General features: G+C 35.4%; 1 protein-coding gene across 9 annotated transcripts in view; it reads right to left on the reverse strand.

Moving 5' to 3' along the window:
- The window catches only part of LOC108696538 (1-phosphatidylinositol 4,5-bisphosphate phosphodiesterase eta-2-like), a 400,157-nt gene that overhangs the window by 78,322 nt on the left and 306,164 nt on the right, over positions 1-15,671 (reverse strand). For all 9 annotated transcript variants that reach the window (XM_041569340.1, XM_041569341.1, XM_041569343.1 and 6 more), the window contains 4 exons: positions 14,165-14,408; positions 12,669-12,798; positions 7,984-8,154; positions 2,510-2,603 (listed from right to left, as the gene is read on the reverse strand). In XM_041569340.1, coding sequence (XP_041425274.1) covers positions 2,510-2,603; positions 7,984-8,154; positions 12,669-12,798; positions 14,165-14,408 — 639 coding nt within the window. The remainder of the gene's footprint in view (positions 1-2,509; positions 2,604-7,983; positions 8,155-12,668; positions 12,799-14,164; positions 14,409-15,671) is intronic.

The raw sequence follows: 15,671 nt of genomic DNA on the forward strand, positions 1-15,671 counted from the left end.
GAGTGTTTTATGTGTTCACTGAAGCTATATGTGGCCAATGTTGGGCTGCTGTTTTGGACACCAATTCAAGATGTACTGGTAGACGGCAACTACAATACACTACAATACACTTACACAAATGGGTATATACATTTCCGAAAGCAGCCACAAGTCTTGCTTAAGTGGATGCAAAAAATTGACTTTTATCGAGGCTAGTGATTGAAGATACTTGTGTCTAGAAACGTTACTTGTCCTTTTGTATCCACCCTGCTTCTTCTGCTGGATTTTTTCTGCACCTTTTGACACTGTGGAAATATGAAGCTAGCACCACCCTGAATGTGGTATTAATTCCAGGGTTCCAACAGCAGGTAATGTCAACAGGTGCAGCAGGCTCACACACAAAAACAAATTGCAAGCGTCTGAAGTAGTACATGATAGCTGCTATTTGCTATCACATGTCCATTCAACTACATTTGCTTTAATGCATAGGGCACAATTGCGGCAGATGCAACATCCCCCCCCCCCGCATGTGGCTACAAGAACATTTGAATGATAGGGAATATGTTGATATGTGCCTAGTTGGGACTTTGCACTACATACAGAATATGTTTTGTTAGCACAAATACAAGAGAAACAATCTCCTGTGTGATTGCAGATCTTGCCTTTTGATGTCTAAAGAGAATTTTCAGCAGAGGCAAGCAGATAAATTTGTAATTTGTGCAGAAATGCACAAAGAGAAAAGTTTTGAAACGTCTGTGGCCAGTGTTCTGCTTAAGGAAAAATACATTGAAGCGAGACCATATTTCACATCTTCCCTTCCATTTAACAGCAGCTCTTGTGAATAGAATGAATCCAGCTATACCCTCGGCATAACTTTTTTACATGAACCGAGAGTGAAACGTTGACATTTTTAAATTTCTGCCTTGCACCTTAAATCTTTCTTTTCAGTAGTTACATTAAGGGGCAGAATTCGACCCTCAAAGTAAAATCCTTCGAATTCAAATATAGAATTTGAAGGATTTTAGCACAAAAGCTTTTGATCAAATAAAAATCGTTCGATCAAACGAAGAGATCGTTCGAATCGAACGATTTTATGCGATCGATCGAAGGATTTTTATTCCATCAAAAAAAACTTAGAAAAGTGCTGGGGAAGGTCCCCATAGGCTAACATTGCACCTCGGTAGGTTTAAAGTGGCGAAGTATGAAGGCGAATTTTTTTTAAAGAGACAGTACTTCAATTATCGAATGGTCAAATAGTCAAACGATTTTTACTTGAAATCGTTTGAATCATTCGATTCGATCGAATTCAATTGAATTTGACCAATTAGATGGTTGACGTACTCAAAAAAATACTTCGAAATTCGAATATTTTTCCATTCAAATTATTCACTCGAGCTTAGTAAATCTGCCCCTAATAGTTCCTCTGTGCAACTGGAAAATAGAACTAAAATGTGTGTAAACTGAAGTCACTGTTAAACTATGAAGGAAAGGTTACACTTCTGCAGTATTGGGAGAAAACTATGTATCTGAAAGTGTTCACTCCTATAGGAATGCGGCTATGGTGCATACCTAGAATTTGGGAGAATTATCATATATTTTTATTATGGCTGCTTTTCTGCTTTGTGTTTGCTTTCATTTTTGTGTGCAAAATAATGTCATTGAGGAAGTGTAAAACATTCATAATTGAGTCATTTAACAGGCACGGAACAGTTTAAGGAGGCGCATTGTTGTAACTTAATTGCCTGTGTGCTGAATGAACATTAGGCAGCATAAATATTCATAAAGTGCACAGTGATATAATTTATTATTATTAATATCATGGAGCTGATGACATTACTAAAATGTGAATTACCCATTTAGCTGTGAAGCGTTGTTTGCAGGCATACGCAAGACATTCTGAATATTATTAGTAATTATTTGTGCTGGTCTAAGATACAGATGCAAGCAGTGTTATCCCATTACATTTAGACATATATGTTTGTATGCTTTTGTATTTAGATTTGTATTTGCATGGTTGTAATAGTAATATACAGTTATGCTGAAGAGTAAATGCAAGATGTAAGAAGTAAAGGAAGTCCCTGTCCTGTAAAACTTACAGTGTAGGGATGCAGCTAGGAATATAATGCTTTGGGATTGACAGAGATATAACTGTGGCTACATTTGTATGTGCACAATAGTTACCATGAAATCTAATCAGTATGTTATGCTTATTACTAAAAAGTGCAGGCATGTGTTAGTTTTCATTTGAAATAAGGGGTGAACGTTAAATATTCTTGTTAAGTCCAAACTGTGTAGCCTCCCTGTACTGTTCTACAGTTCCCATCATCAAATAGGAAACAACAGTTAATCAAAAGGCAGAAGGTTGCATTTTGAGCATTCATGGTGCATGCTATGACTATTAAGTGACAGGTTTCTTACATAATGGTCTGTACAACAAAAGAACCGACAACAAGCAAGAACAGCATTTTGTTATGATTATACTGCATATTGAGCAATGCTCTAAGTTAGCATCAAATGTGAGGATACATACCATCTATTCCAAGAGCCCCTTGCTTTTTATTCTCCGGACATGGTTCAAATTTATCAACAATAGCCAAGCAGTTTTCCTTTGTCACATTCATCATCTGTGGTATAAATAAAAGAAAGTTATAAATCCCCGACAGATAATCTGATTTCAAAAGCCTGCACCGCTGTTCTTTATCGGATACTGCAATCCAATTTTCTAACCTAATGCTTGGAGGGCTTGTAATCACCCAATAGAATTCCTGTGTCTGTCACTCTGTGTCAAGTCCAATAGCAAACAGTAAGCATTTGCACTCAATTATCGCTACTGATAATAGGCGATGAACTACTCAGGCTCATTTGGCTTTTGGAGGTCATGTTGTTTGTCAGGCATTAAGTCCATGGGGTACCTGTTTAAAGATTTCTCTGGTGCTATAGTCGAAAAGTGTCTTGTAATGGAGGATTAAAGGATTCAGTTATCTAGCGGATCTTGTAATGTAGGGGAGGCAAATTTCTTGACCTTTTAGGTCTCAATCGGGAAACAAAGAAACTAAAAACGCAAACATGCTAGACAGATCAGAGGATTAAGGCGATATTAAATGGGATTATATCCAGCCTCCCCAGATGTGCTGTGAGTGTATCTCCTGGAAATAATCTTTCCAAGGGTGTCTGAAGCCATTATTTGGTATTAGGATAGGTGTTTTGTTTTACCCTTTCTTATGCTGCAGATTTAGTTTGATCTCTGCATCGTCTACAAAAAGACTTACAAGTACCTAAAGGTCAACTGAAGAACAGTAAATTATTTGACATACCGAGCCTTGCAAAAGTAATCAAGTCCTTGACCAAGTCTTAAATCTTACCGCATAACAAATTCAACACAAATATGGTGTTCTTTGTGATATTTGGAAATCAAAATAATTACATTTAAAGATAATAAATTGTTTTAATGGAACATTGTTTTATTTCAAAAATCTTAAAAGGGATCTCTACCGAAAACTTTTTTTGTATAAAAACGAACTAAAATATTATCATCATAATCATATTTTGTTTATAAAGAGCTGACATACAGTTTTCTGCACCACTGTTACACTACAAACTGCTTCTGTCTATTTCTAAAACTGAAGTCATAATTTCAAGAATGCCTAAATTGCATGAGGTGGTATATTTTAGCTTACCCAATGAGTCCAAGTACCTGCATGTGTTCACCAGTTTGTGTGAAAATATATTTTGATGCTTAATATTCTCCATCCTGACAATGGCATTATACCAGCACTCTAGGAGAGTCCATCGCCTTCCCATATGCAGAGCTCTCTGGATAACAGGTTTCCAGACACGGGCTCCCATACCTGTATAAGCCATTAGGTACAGGTATGGGATTTGTTGTCTGGAAACTTGTTATCCAGAAGGCACTGATTTCAGAGAAACCATTTTAAGCAAATAAATCAAATTAGTTCTAGGCAGGGTATTATACAAGGAACTTGTTCTACCAGGTATTCAGGGATATTATACATTGAATTGGCACTATGTTTATCCTGTCATATGCTCTGGTGGCATTATATATGGAAGTGGTACTGCTTATATTCTGCCAAGTATTCAATGGGTAATTTAAATACCCAATTCATTGGCACTGTATTTTTACTGTATTCCTAGGCAATAAGCTTCACATTGGCACTGCATTTATTTTACTTGGATGAATTTGTATGCCGTTTGATAAGCAATTGAGAATATTGATTTAATTAGCTTTCTCAAACTAGAAAAAAGAGAAAAAGAAAAAAAAAACTGAAGCAGCCTCATTTTTTTTTCAAAGACTGCCCTGCGGCTGTGGCGCTTATGGCTTTGATTAATGCAGTTTTCCATTAAGTGATCTCCCAGATCAGAAACACAATCATTCAATGTGTCATCTTACTTGGTTGCCTTATTCATGTATCAGCAGAATTTTCCCAATAATAGGTTGCTGCTGTCTTCTTTCTAGTTCAACTCTGGAACATACTGTAATTTGTACATTTCTAATGTGGTATATGCCTGACATCTGAGTGAGAAACTGCCTGGTAACCAATCAGTGGAAACCAAGAGAGCTAAAAAGCAGGAATAATGTTCTAGCTCATATGTTAGACATCCAATCACTCCAGCCTTTAAAGATTACATTTTTGACTAACTAACTAAATTAGAAACATTTTTTATTTTGCACAGCCTATTTATTTAGCCAGTTTTTATTTTTATACTGAACAATTCCTTTAAGTATTCAAGTCTGTGTGTGGCCACTCTTAGCTGGCTTTGTCTTCACCGTTTTTTCTGTACAAGTCCTTGTACAGCTCAGCTAGTGGCCTTTATTGACCTGTCTATGGCTAGTTTTACCCTAAATTTAGAGTTTTTCCTGCAAATATACCTTTCCACCTAAATTCAAAGTTGTTATTTTAGACCCTGGATGGAGGCACGACAATTTAGAGTTACATCAGCTCTCCCAGTAAAGGACTTCTCGCAGTAACAGGAGAGGGCTACTTGTAAGGAGAGTTACCATAAATTTCTTTATATTGACCACACAAAGGGAATTATTTATAAGGGGAGTCCATCTCTTTTTGATGTGCTTTGTGTCAGGGCTTGTTAGCACATACACACTGAAACACCACCAATGCCATCAGATGCTATGGTTTCCTGGACTTTGAAGGAGAGAAGACATACTTGAAAGTGCACATATCTTTATCTAGTTCTTGCTGTTGAGGAAATACCCCATTTTAGGGAGTACCCAAATTATTATTTTATCATTTTTGGACCTAGAAAACACTCACTTGAAAAATAATCACTATTTTATATACATTTGGCTAGGCCATATTTACAAAATATCTATTTTTCAAGCTTGGTAAAATATATATATATATATATATATATATATATATATATATATATATATATATATATATATATATATACTGTACTGTAGACAGATACAAAGATACTCCAGAAGGGACTGAAAGATGATTTATGGAAATTGAAGGCATTGAGATTTGGGATCTTAAACTTAAAAAAAAATAAAAAAAAATAAAATAATGCAATAGGCATACAATTATATGCAAACTACAGGGCTGATTTACTGAAATTAGAATTTATCAATTTTTTTAATGAAAACAAAGTCGACCTAACTCCCATCCATGAGTTAAACTCATTTATCAATCATTTTTCTTGAAAAAATTGGGGCACCGAAAAGTCAAAAAAAAATAGAGCGTCAATTGATATAGTGCAGTTGACTCTCCAAAAATTTGATTTCATCGAATTTTCGCAGCAAACAAAAAACGTTTAACAGTAAGTTACTGTAAAAGATCGGATACATAATAGTAAGATTGCCAGAGGTAAACCAAATCAATTCTAGGCTGCTTTAGATTTGGAATCATGTTTAAAGAAAAATATTAATGAAACACAAACTATCCAAAAATGCATGAGGTTTCTAGAGAGATCATCGGTTGTTCAAGCCATTAGACCTCATATATGCAAATAAGGGGGGACCTAGTCAAGAGGGGAGTCAGTAGCTTTTATAGGCCTATGTAAGGCCATCTTAAGATGGTTCACAGTCTAGATAACATTAAAGAATATTACGACAATTATCAAAGTAGGGAATAATTTTCTACAAGGAGGAGATGGATAGATCAGAAGATACAATGTGATTTTGAAATGAGGAAACTAAAGGGAACATAAAAACTTAAAACATAAAATAGTCTTCTTCCAGAAGTGGTTGGGTCCATCTCAGTAAATAAATGCATACTAGTATGGAATAAACATAGATAATCTTTAGGGGTCCGTTTACTAAAGTGCGGTAAAAATATGCGCACAAAATATAGACAAATTTGTCACCAGTTTACTAACCTGCGCTAAATATACATTTGCGAATTTTCTTGTGCACGAATATGTTTTCGCCAGTTATCGCAAAATGCAATGTACATATTAATGCCTGATTTACTAAACATCGAAATGTACGAAAGACAAAATTAACGCCAGAATATTCACAAAATTTTACTGCCATCTATATAGTGGCGGTAATTTATTTTTTCATCAGAAAATTCTCAAGGGGACAGGAAGTATCCCATAACACCATGTTTTACCCATCATTCTGTTCCTGTTGCCATTCCTGACAGGAGAAGAGAGAAGTGACAGGATAATTTGGATTATTCTTTTGTCTGTTGCTACAGCAGCTTTTTCAGCTGAAAGACAGTTTATCATGGCTAGGAGGGACCAAAGGCTTTGTCAGCCTAGATTAAACTACATTTATATGATGCAAAAAGATTTATTGGTAAAACATGTTTATGAATTTTATTTATATGATTCCATTGGCAGGGGTTAAGTCTTGTGACTAGATGTATTGAAATGTGGATTTATATGATGCATACATGTTTGAGTGGGTAAAATCAGTTTACTGTGTTGTTGAGAATATCTATAAAGTTTAGCAGTTTTTAAGATACATATCATGCCATAATAAATGCCATAAAACAAGACTATTTAATAGAATATTCGCAAACTTAATTTGACGCCAGAAAATTTGAAACTCGCTTAAATTACCCCTAACGTAAGCTGGTTCGTCATCATAGTTACCGCAAGTGATCGCAATGACTTCTGAGTGCATAGCTGTTTAGTAAAATTAGTCGCTGCGAATATTTTGGCGGAAAAATATTTGCATAACATGTGGAAACATATTGTCAAATTTACCGCGCTTTAGTAAACGGACCCCTTAGAGTCTTAAAACCAGAACTTAGATTTAATCAGAAGATTGAATGGACAAACTGACTCTTTTCTATCAAATTCTTTGTTTATGATTTCAGGTGTAGACAAAAATGAAGAGAAAAAAGAATCTAGGGTGTTTTCTGTTGGAAGAAATATAAAGGTAATATACAGACTATGATTTCTGCCACAATAGGATATGTCAACTTCAATAAAATGAAATGTGCTGATAATGCTAGCTGTAGCGAATTGCAGAGAAAAAGGATGGAAAGGTAATTACTGAGCACCACAAAAACTCTGAAGCTGAAACACTTTCTATATGATAAAAATATACCTTTGGTAATACCTTTGTTGTGTATCCCATATCTTTTAATACAGCAACTTGTGTAATTTCTTATTTATTTAATGTTCCTGTGTGCAAGCATAACATATGGTTTCAGCTTTTTTTAAATAACTTGTATCTGGCAAAGCCAAAAATAGGGCAGAGCTACATAAAAACAGCATAGAAACCTAATTATTATCAACAAAATAAAATCATGATGGAAGGCATTTGCTCCATTTCTTAACTACAACAACAGTTATCATAATCATAAATACATATATCCAAATTTATAGTTTGTGTCTTTATAGGACTCTAGGGATTCTGAACCTACTTGTTTGCTGAAAATCTGCAATCTTGCAGGAATTACTAACAATTCCTTGGGGAGCTGTTCTGTTGTGTTCCCCCCCCCCTTTTTTCCATTGCATGTAGGATGTTAAAATGCTTTGTGTTAATGCATGCTTTCCAGTCTGAAATACCTTTTGTTCAGCTTCTAGGAATCGTTTTAGGTCATCCGCATCCAAGTGGTCCTTGTGGTTGCTATATGTAAGCATTAACAGGTATAGATCCCTTCTTGTTGACATCATCTTATAAAATGCACAGAACTCATCAAAACCAAGGGTGCCTTGGTTATCGTCAGTGTCTGCCTCCTGAAAATAGAAAAAAGTTCATGTTTGGAACAGCAATGTTACATTTACATACTGTGCAGGCTATTGAAGACAGAGAAACTTGTGTATTTTGAAGCCTTTTTACAATATTTGGAATGATCACCCAAGTCTACTAAATGCAATTTGACAACGATCACCAAGGCTTCTTTGCTGCAGAACAAAGAGAGCAATCAATACCAATAATTAGCGCTACATGGAAGTTAATTGAGTAACCATTGGATAAACAAGACACAGCCAGAAAACAGTGAGCCCTGGTAAATGGAAAGTAACATGTGCATTTGCAACAGAACATAATAACTTTAATTAAAACCAGCAGATTGATAGTCTTATTTTATGCAGCTATTTTTAATGAACACAGAGAACTGCCAATAGAGCTAACAATCCACCTTGGTGAGTGAGGCAAATGAGGGGAAAGCTATAGCAAAGAAGGAATAATAGCACTATGTAAGGGAACCCAGTAAGGCTCTCCGCCTTCATAGAACCCTAAAAACTATTTCCAAGCCACACCCCTAAGACTGAACTTAATACACCTTACCACTAGGGCTGCTGTATTTCTGTATTCTGTGTAGAATGCCTCTGAAGTGAATGATAGGGCAGTCACATATATAAATAAACATGCTATACACATACACTATAAAATTATACTATACTAAACATTTTAGCTTAGGAAAAATAATAATGATAGTCATGTTTTATTTTTCCGCAAAGTATTTTACTTGCAGAGAAAACCTGCACACAGTTCTGCCTGAAACAAAACAGCTCATTTGTGTTCAGAAATGTCACATGTTGGAGCGAAGTTGAAATACAGCAAAATGCAAATGCGTGTAGCATTGTGCTGTCATTGTTTTCTGCAGTAGCTTTGAAATATGCTGTAGGCCATAGCTGCTTGACTCAATTTCATTTAAGTACAGGAATAATGCCAGCTTAAACGGTGTACAGAAAAGAGATGAACCTTTAGACCTCCTGCTGCTAAACTGAAAAGAAATCATATGAGTATATGATAGTAGGTAGATAGGGAATGGGAAGGTAGAAAAGGCAGCAAAAACAGCAATGCAAAGAAAACAAGACGCCCATAAGTTACCGTTATGTTAACTAATCATTACAGTAATTGGATGCACCCAGTAACTACAAGAAAATGGATTATCACCAATGTTTCATATGCTTTACTAACAGTATATATGTCTTTATATTAGTAAAGAATATTAATATATACAGATAAAATGTAATTCTAAACCAGCATTATTTGTGGAGAAAATTTATTCTGGTAATTCATTTATTATTTGAGCTGTGAGGATTGTTCAAGTTTATGAAATATGGCCTTCGAGATACATCATGGCAGTAACTTTTTAACAAATGGTCACACACAGACTGCTGCTTGTTAAAGGGGTAGTTTAATTAGTTTTAGTTTAGTTTTATTAGTTTAACTTTTCATATGTTGTAGATTGTCTGGTCTAAGCAACATTTCAGTTGGTCTTTTTTTTTTATATTCACATTTCCAATTATATGCCTTCCTTTTCCACCTCTTTCTAGCTTTTAGATGGGGGGGTCACTGACTCTGGCAGCCAAAAAAATTTAGCTATGTGAGCCTTAAATGTATTGTTGCTTATCTAAGCTCTGTACTATTCATCTTCCACTGCCTGGTGGATAAAAAAGGGTTGTTGGACTATATTCCAGTGTATAGAAAAGAAGTTGGGGCAGAAACAGCAAAAAAAAAAAATGTAATCATACAGTGAGATGCCAAGGTGTTCTGCATTTAGAAAGCAATCAAATTTCGCCCAAAAGAATTTATCATGAGCTTGTCTCAGCTCCCCCTCAGCAACTGATAATGGCGTAACACTGGGAATTCGCAAATGCTTTTCCCAGGTCTGAAGTAGTGGAGATTTCTACACACAGTGGGGGAGTTCGCAATGCAGAGATGGCTAAAGAGACTAACTGCTTCTATTACTGCAGGAGGGATTGTCTGTGTATCACTTAATATAAAATATTTATGAACACATACATTTTTCATTTATTATAACAAATGAAGGATCCCATAGTGTGTGCCATGATTGCATTACCTTAGAATAAGAGAAGGTCTTGTAATGTCTCCATATTGCGCAGTAGGGGATACTCTATCCCTGATGTACAGTATATGAGGATTTTTTCGTACATTATATTCAAGCAATATGTACAACAAGGCTTTTGAAATATTCAGTGCTGCAAATTATTTTAACAGCCAATTAAACTAGAATATTTAGTTTTGAAAAAGCACATCTTTTCCCACTAGTCAAATTATAGCCAGCTAAGAAATATATTTTGACAGCTGCAGTATGCTAATCCCCTTACATAATTATAACAAAAAAAAAAGAAATCTCTCTGTCAGATTAACTGTGGTATCAGATTAATGCCCTTCTTTTGGTTGCTATAGTTTTTGAGAGGCAGGCGCATTTTGTTTAACCAGCATGTTGGGTACCACTATAAGGGGTTTACCTAGACATGGTATGGTGGCTTACCAATTTTATGATCATAATTTTGTAACTAAAAAACACTGTTTTGTAAAAACATGCACTTGCATTTATATTAGATAACTTATGAAACAGGGGACCAGGTAATGTGCATTGATCAATCCCCTCTATTTCCTGTATGTTTGTAGATATTTTGGCCAGATCAGTAGCACTTCCATTGTATTTATTTTCTTTAGCCTTGGAGTGCTCCCACAATCCCTCTTTTTTTCTATTAACAGTTACACATGTATTGGAATTATGAGCACTTTTAAACAAATGTCATCTCACAAATGATAAATTACAAAAACTCTTTCTAACATGTAGCACAAGGGCGATTCTTATTTACCGTAAGCTGTCTCTAAATCAGCACCATGGAGAGAGATGATAAAAGACATTGGGGCATATTTAATATAATACATCAAGACTTTGATAAAAGTCCTAGAGGTGGACCGAAAGGTCTGCCTGTTTTAATTATCTGAATAAAATTATGATTTTAAAGGAATTTACACATATATATATATATATATATTATATATATATTATATATAAATATATATAATATATATATATATATATATATATATATTATATATACTTCCGCATACACTCACTTTAAATAAAAAAACACTAGGAATTTACACTAATCAAATTATGTGAGCATATACAGTTACAGGTATTATGTGTCTGTATATACGTACATAATACACTTGTTTCATTATTATAAATTCTCTGGGTTGTTGGTCTTTTCATGATGTCTATACTGGTTTACTGTACATCTGCATGAAATTCTAATGCAATGTGTTAACCAATGAAACCATATATATTTACAAGAGTATATATTAGGGCTTAAGTATTTACACATTTTATTAAAAGTGCATTTAAGGATTCCCTTTTGTATATTTACACTGTCATGTTGTTTGTCCTTGCTGGGGCATTCTCCATACCCAGCGATACCTACAACAACAGCAACACATAGATTACAACAGGACCTGCTGCATTGGCACATATAGGGAAAACTGTAAAAACAGGAATGTTTTGTGCTTGTTGTATGCTACAATGTTATTTTTATTGCCTATAAAAGGAAAATAAATTAAAGATTCAGCCAATAACGAATAGAGTATACTTTATCTTTTGTTACGTTTAATAACATTTGTGTTTCAGCAAGACTGGGCAGAATTTGAGGATTGGTTATATGTAGGTCAACCTAAATCTTTTAAAACACAGGAATTGTTGAAATGTTATACAACACTTTCATTTGCCAGGTACAAGTCCAATTCTCAGTCAGAAAGCTTGTTATGATTTATCTCATAAAACCCCAAGAAAAGAAAAAAGGGAAAAAACCATTTGTACTCCTGACCTGTTTGTGGCTCCTTCATTACACCTACACAACGCATGGCTTCTCAGGCCAAGGGGCCATTCAATTCAACAGTTGAACATAATACGTGTCCTAGTTTTTTTTTTATTTTTAGCCACATGGCCTTTATCTCTTTCCCTGAGATCTTTCCTTAAAAAAAACCATCTCCTGGGGAGTTTCTCCTGATCTTATTACATGACAAGAAATTGTGATGAGACAGCAAGAACAATGTCAGTGATGGGAAGCAAGAAGTAGGTCAGCTGAGATGCCTTCAATGTTAAGATCATTTATATTCCTGTTTTGCATTAAACAAATGTCTCCTTGTGCATTAACCTTTTGCTGGGTTAAAAGATCTGCCTGTTATTGCTCTACATCTTCCTTTGTGGTAGAGCTGTATAACTTAGTACTGATACATATAGCTGGGGAGAAGATCATTCACAAGCTTTTTCTTGAATAACGTCCTTCACAGAAACATGAATGAATAAAACTCACTGAGAGATTAAACATAATATATTTCTGTGGACTGTGCAATAACTTATTAAGGCTAAAATGAAATGATTTAAGAAATGCATATCTTCTAGGAGATAGCAGATGAAACTGTATTGTATTTGCCAAGTAAGGGAACAATATCTAAATAAATGTAGTTTATCTTCTTTTACCTTGAACATCTGCTTCACTTTCTGTCGTGGGAGGTTGACATTCAGTTTGTGCATGAGTTGTAAGACCTCATTAATACTCAAGCACCCATCTCCATTCTTGTCTGCCTCATCGAATGTCTGCTTCAACCATATTTGACATGAGTTAAGGAATATAACAACAGAATAAGAATCACTATCATGATCCTAACATTGTAAGCTAAAGATATAATAGAATGTAATTAAATATATAGCAGATTGTTTGGCTTGGGGACAAATCCTTGACTTTAACCAATGTATTAGGTTGGGTTATGTCTGACAATATCAAAGAGCTCCTGGATACCAAAAAAATTAAGTAATTGTGATACACAAACCACTATATAGGTTAATTTATCTATGTGAGATTTCATATTTTCAAGTATAAACATACATAATACTGACAGTACCCTGGATACCTGGGAACCAATGGTTGTTCTGTTATTAGTCTATCTACCATTCCCTTAACTGATAATTTGGGGGGGGGGTTGCAGTCCAAAACTTCGAAACCATCGAATTGGCTACTTCGACCTTCGACTATGACTTCGAATCGAACGAAAAATCGGTCTACTATTCGACCATTCGATAGTCGAAGTACTGTCTCTTTAAAAAAAACTTCGACCTCCTACTTCGCCACCTAAAACCTACCAAGCATCAATGTTAGCCTATGGGGAAGATCCTCATAGGCTTTCTAGCCAATTTGGGATTGAAGGAAAATCGTTCGATCGATGTATTAAAATCCTTCGAATCGTCGATTCGAAGGATTTAATCGTTTGATCGAACGGTTATTCCTTAGATCATTCGATCGAACGAATAGTGCTAAATCCTTCGACTTCGATATTCGAAGTCGAAGGATTTAACTTCGAGGGTCGAATAGCGAGGGTTAATTAACCCTCGCTATTCGACCATTAGTAAATCTGCCCCTAACTGTATATTATGGTTTTTTTCATCACATAATTTGCGGCAGAGGGTATTTATCTGTTTAAGTGTTTTATGATAACTTTGCCCAGATAACTTGATTCCTGCCAAGCAGTCTAACTGATCACACTCAGCTGTTTACAGTGATATAAAATTGTAACCCTGTTCCCACTCCAGCATTTTTTTTCTGGAGGGGGAACCTCAGGTTGTGGTCCCCCATGAAGAGGAAGCAGACCTGGACCTTGCCTTGGCTGTGGGGTCTGGATCCTTTATAGTTACTCTACTGAATGTCACAAAGGTAATATCTAAAACACACAGTCAAACCTAATGCAACAGTGTTTCAGTACACCACATATTTTCCTGCAGAAGTACGCTTAATAAAAGGGGATACCTACACTGGAACAATCATGTGTATATCTTTGTACATACTATGAGGAAACCTTGTGAATTTTCCCTGCTACACAGTTTTGTTTATGACCCTGTTTAACTGACCATATGCATGGATATACATGCATGATTTTTTTGTTAGTATATTCTGTAAAACATTGTTATGCAGAAAAAGATATTGGTCGCGTGTTCTTTGACGCTTGGAAAGACTGTCCTCATCACTTATGCCTGCCATGAGGTATTTCAAGCCAGTAATCCATGTGCGTGCCTCTTCGCCACTTGAGGACACCAGGTCCAAAGACTCCATGTGATCCCCGTAGTAGATACTAAAACAGCAGTTTGGATCAAAGCTTCCATCTGCATAGCGCTGGAAAATCTCAGACTGTTTCCCCTCACATACCTCCTGAATGGAATCAATGGAAACTGGATAGAGAAAAAACAGTTACAATTATGCATTGAGTCAACAATAATGCAATCATACAATTATGCAGTAATATATTCCATTACTAGACATTTCCAATTTAGCAGGCTTTAATTCTGAATGTCCAATCTGTAAATTTTGTTGGAAGATTTTAGAAATGGGAACAAGTCCATTTAAACTAGTTCTCTGAAATGTTTTTTTATTAAGCAATCAGAAGTTTCAGAGGTTGGCGAAGGTAGTGGCAGACGAGGAAACTTCAGGTGACTTCGGAAATCCAAATCCATTTGTATGCCATCCCGCTGGCAATTTATATTCTTGCCAGCGGGAAGGCATTTCGGGGAGATTAGTCGCCTGAAGAAGAGAAGATTTGTTGCCACTACCCTTTTTAAACGTACAAAATGCATTATAACTTCATTGATTCATGCTAAGAGAAAAAACATATTGCATTCAAATGAACATTACCAATTAAGCCTTTCATTGCATGTCTATCAGATCCCAGATTTAGTTTTGAAATCTTTTTGGAAGACTTGGCTAAATCATAGGTGTTTAGCTGAATCACATGAATCATTTTTTTCTTTTTGAATGTGCAAAGAAGGGTTCAGATTCAGTTTTGTATTAGGACCTTTTTGGAACTTTTATGGAGGATTCAGTATTCTGTAGAACCCCAAAATTAAGGATTTAGTTAAATCCAAGAGCTAACAGAACTGGTTATAGGCAATGTTGGACTGCTGTGAGCTACTAGTCACCAGATTAAGATCTGCAGTAAGATCTCGATCTTAGCTTTGAATACACATGAAATGGCTGAATTCCAACCGATTTCAAAACTTGCCAAGTCTTTGCTTAGAAGCTATCCTTTGGTAATTTGGGAGTTTCTGTCTGCTGTCTATTACACATGTGATGGTGAGACCCTCAATCAAACAATCACAATGGATTGAGGCAGTTAATCAAACATGGTCATAACATTTCCTATTTATTAAGATGTTAAAGGCAATGAATCATAGACAGAGAGAGAGACATTTTTTGACTATTTATTAAGTCATATGAAAACCACAGTAATCTGATGAACATTCAGTATGCATTTCAGATGGAAATATTTATATTCTGCCATACTATTCAAGGTAGTCTACATTTTGCATATTGATTAGAAGGCTAAAAATGAGGATTTCATTTCAGATTATCTTCTTTTAATACTCCTCTCTGTATCTCACTGTCTGGTTGTTAGGGTGACAACATTACTGAGAATGCTACTGCCTACATCACAGTAT

The sequence above is a fragment of the Xenopus laevis genome, chromosome 7L, assembly GCF_017654675.1.
Source record: "Xenopus laevis strain J_2021 chromosome 7L, Xenopus_laevis_v10.1, whole genome shotgun sequence".
NCBI lineage: Eukaryota > Metazoa > Chordata > Amphibia > Anura > Pipidae > Xenopus > Xenopus laevis.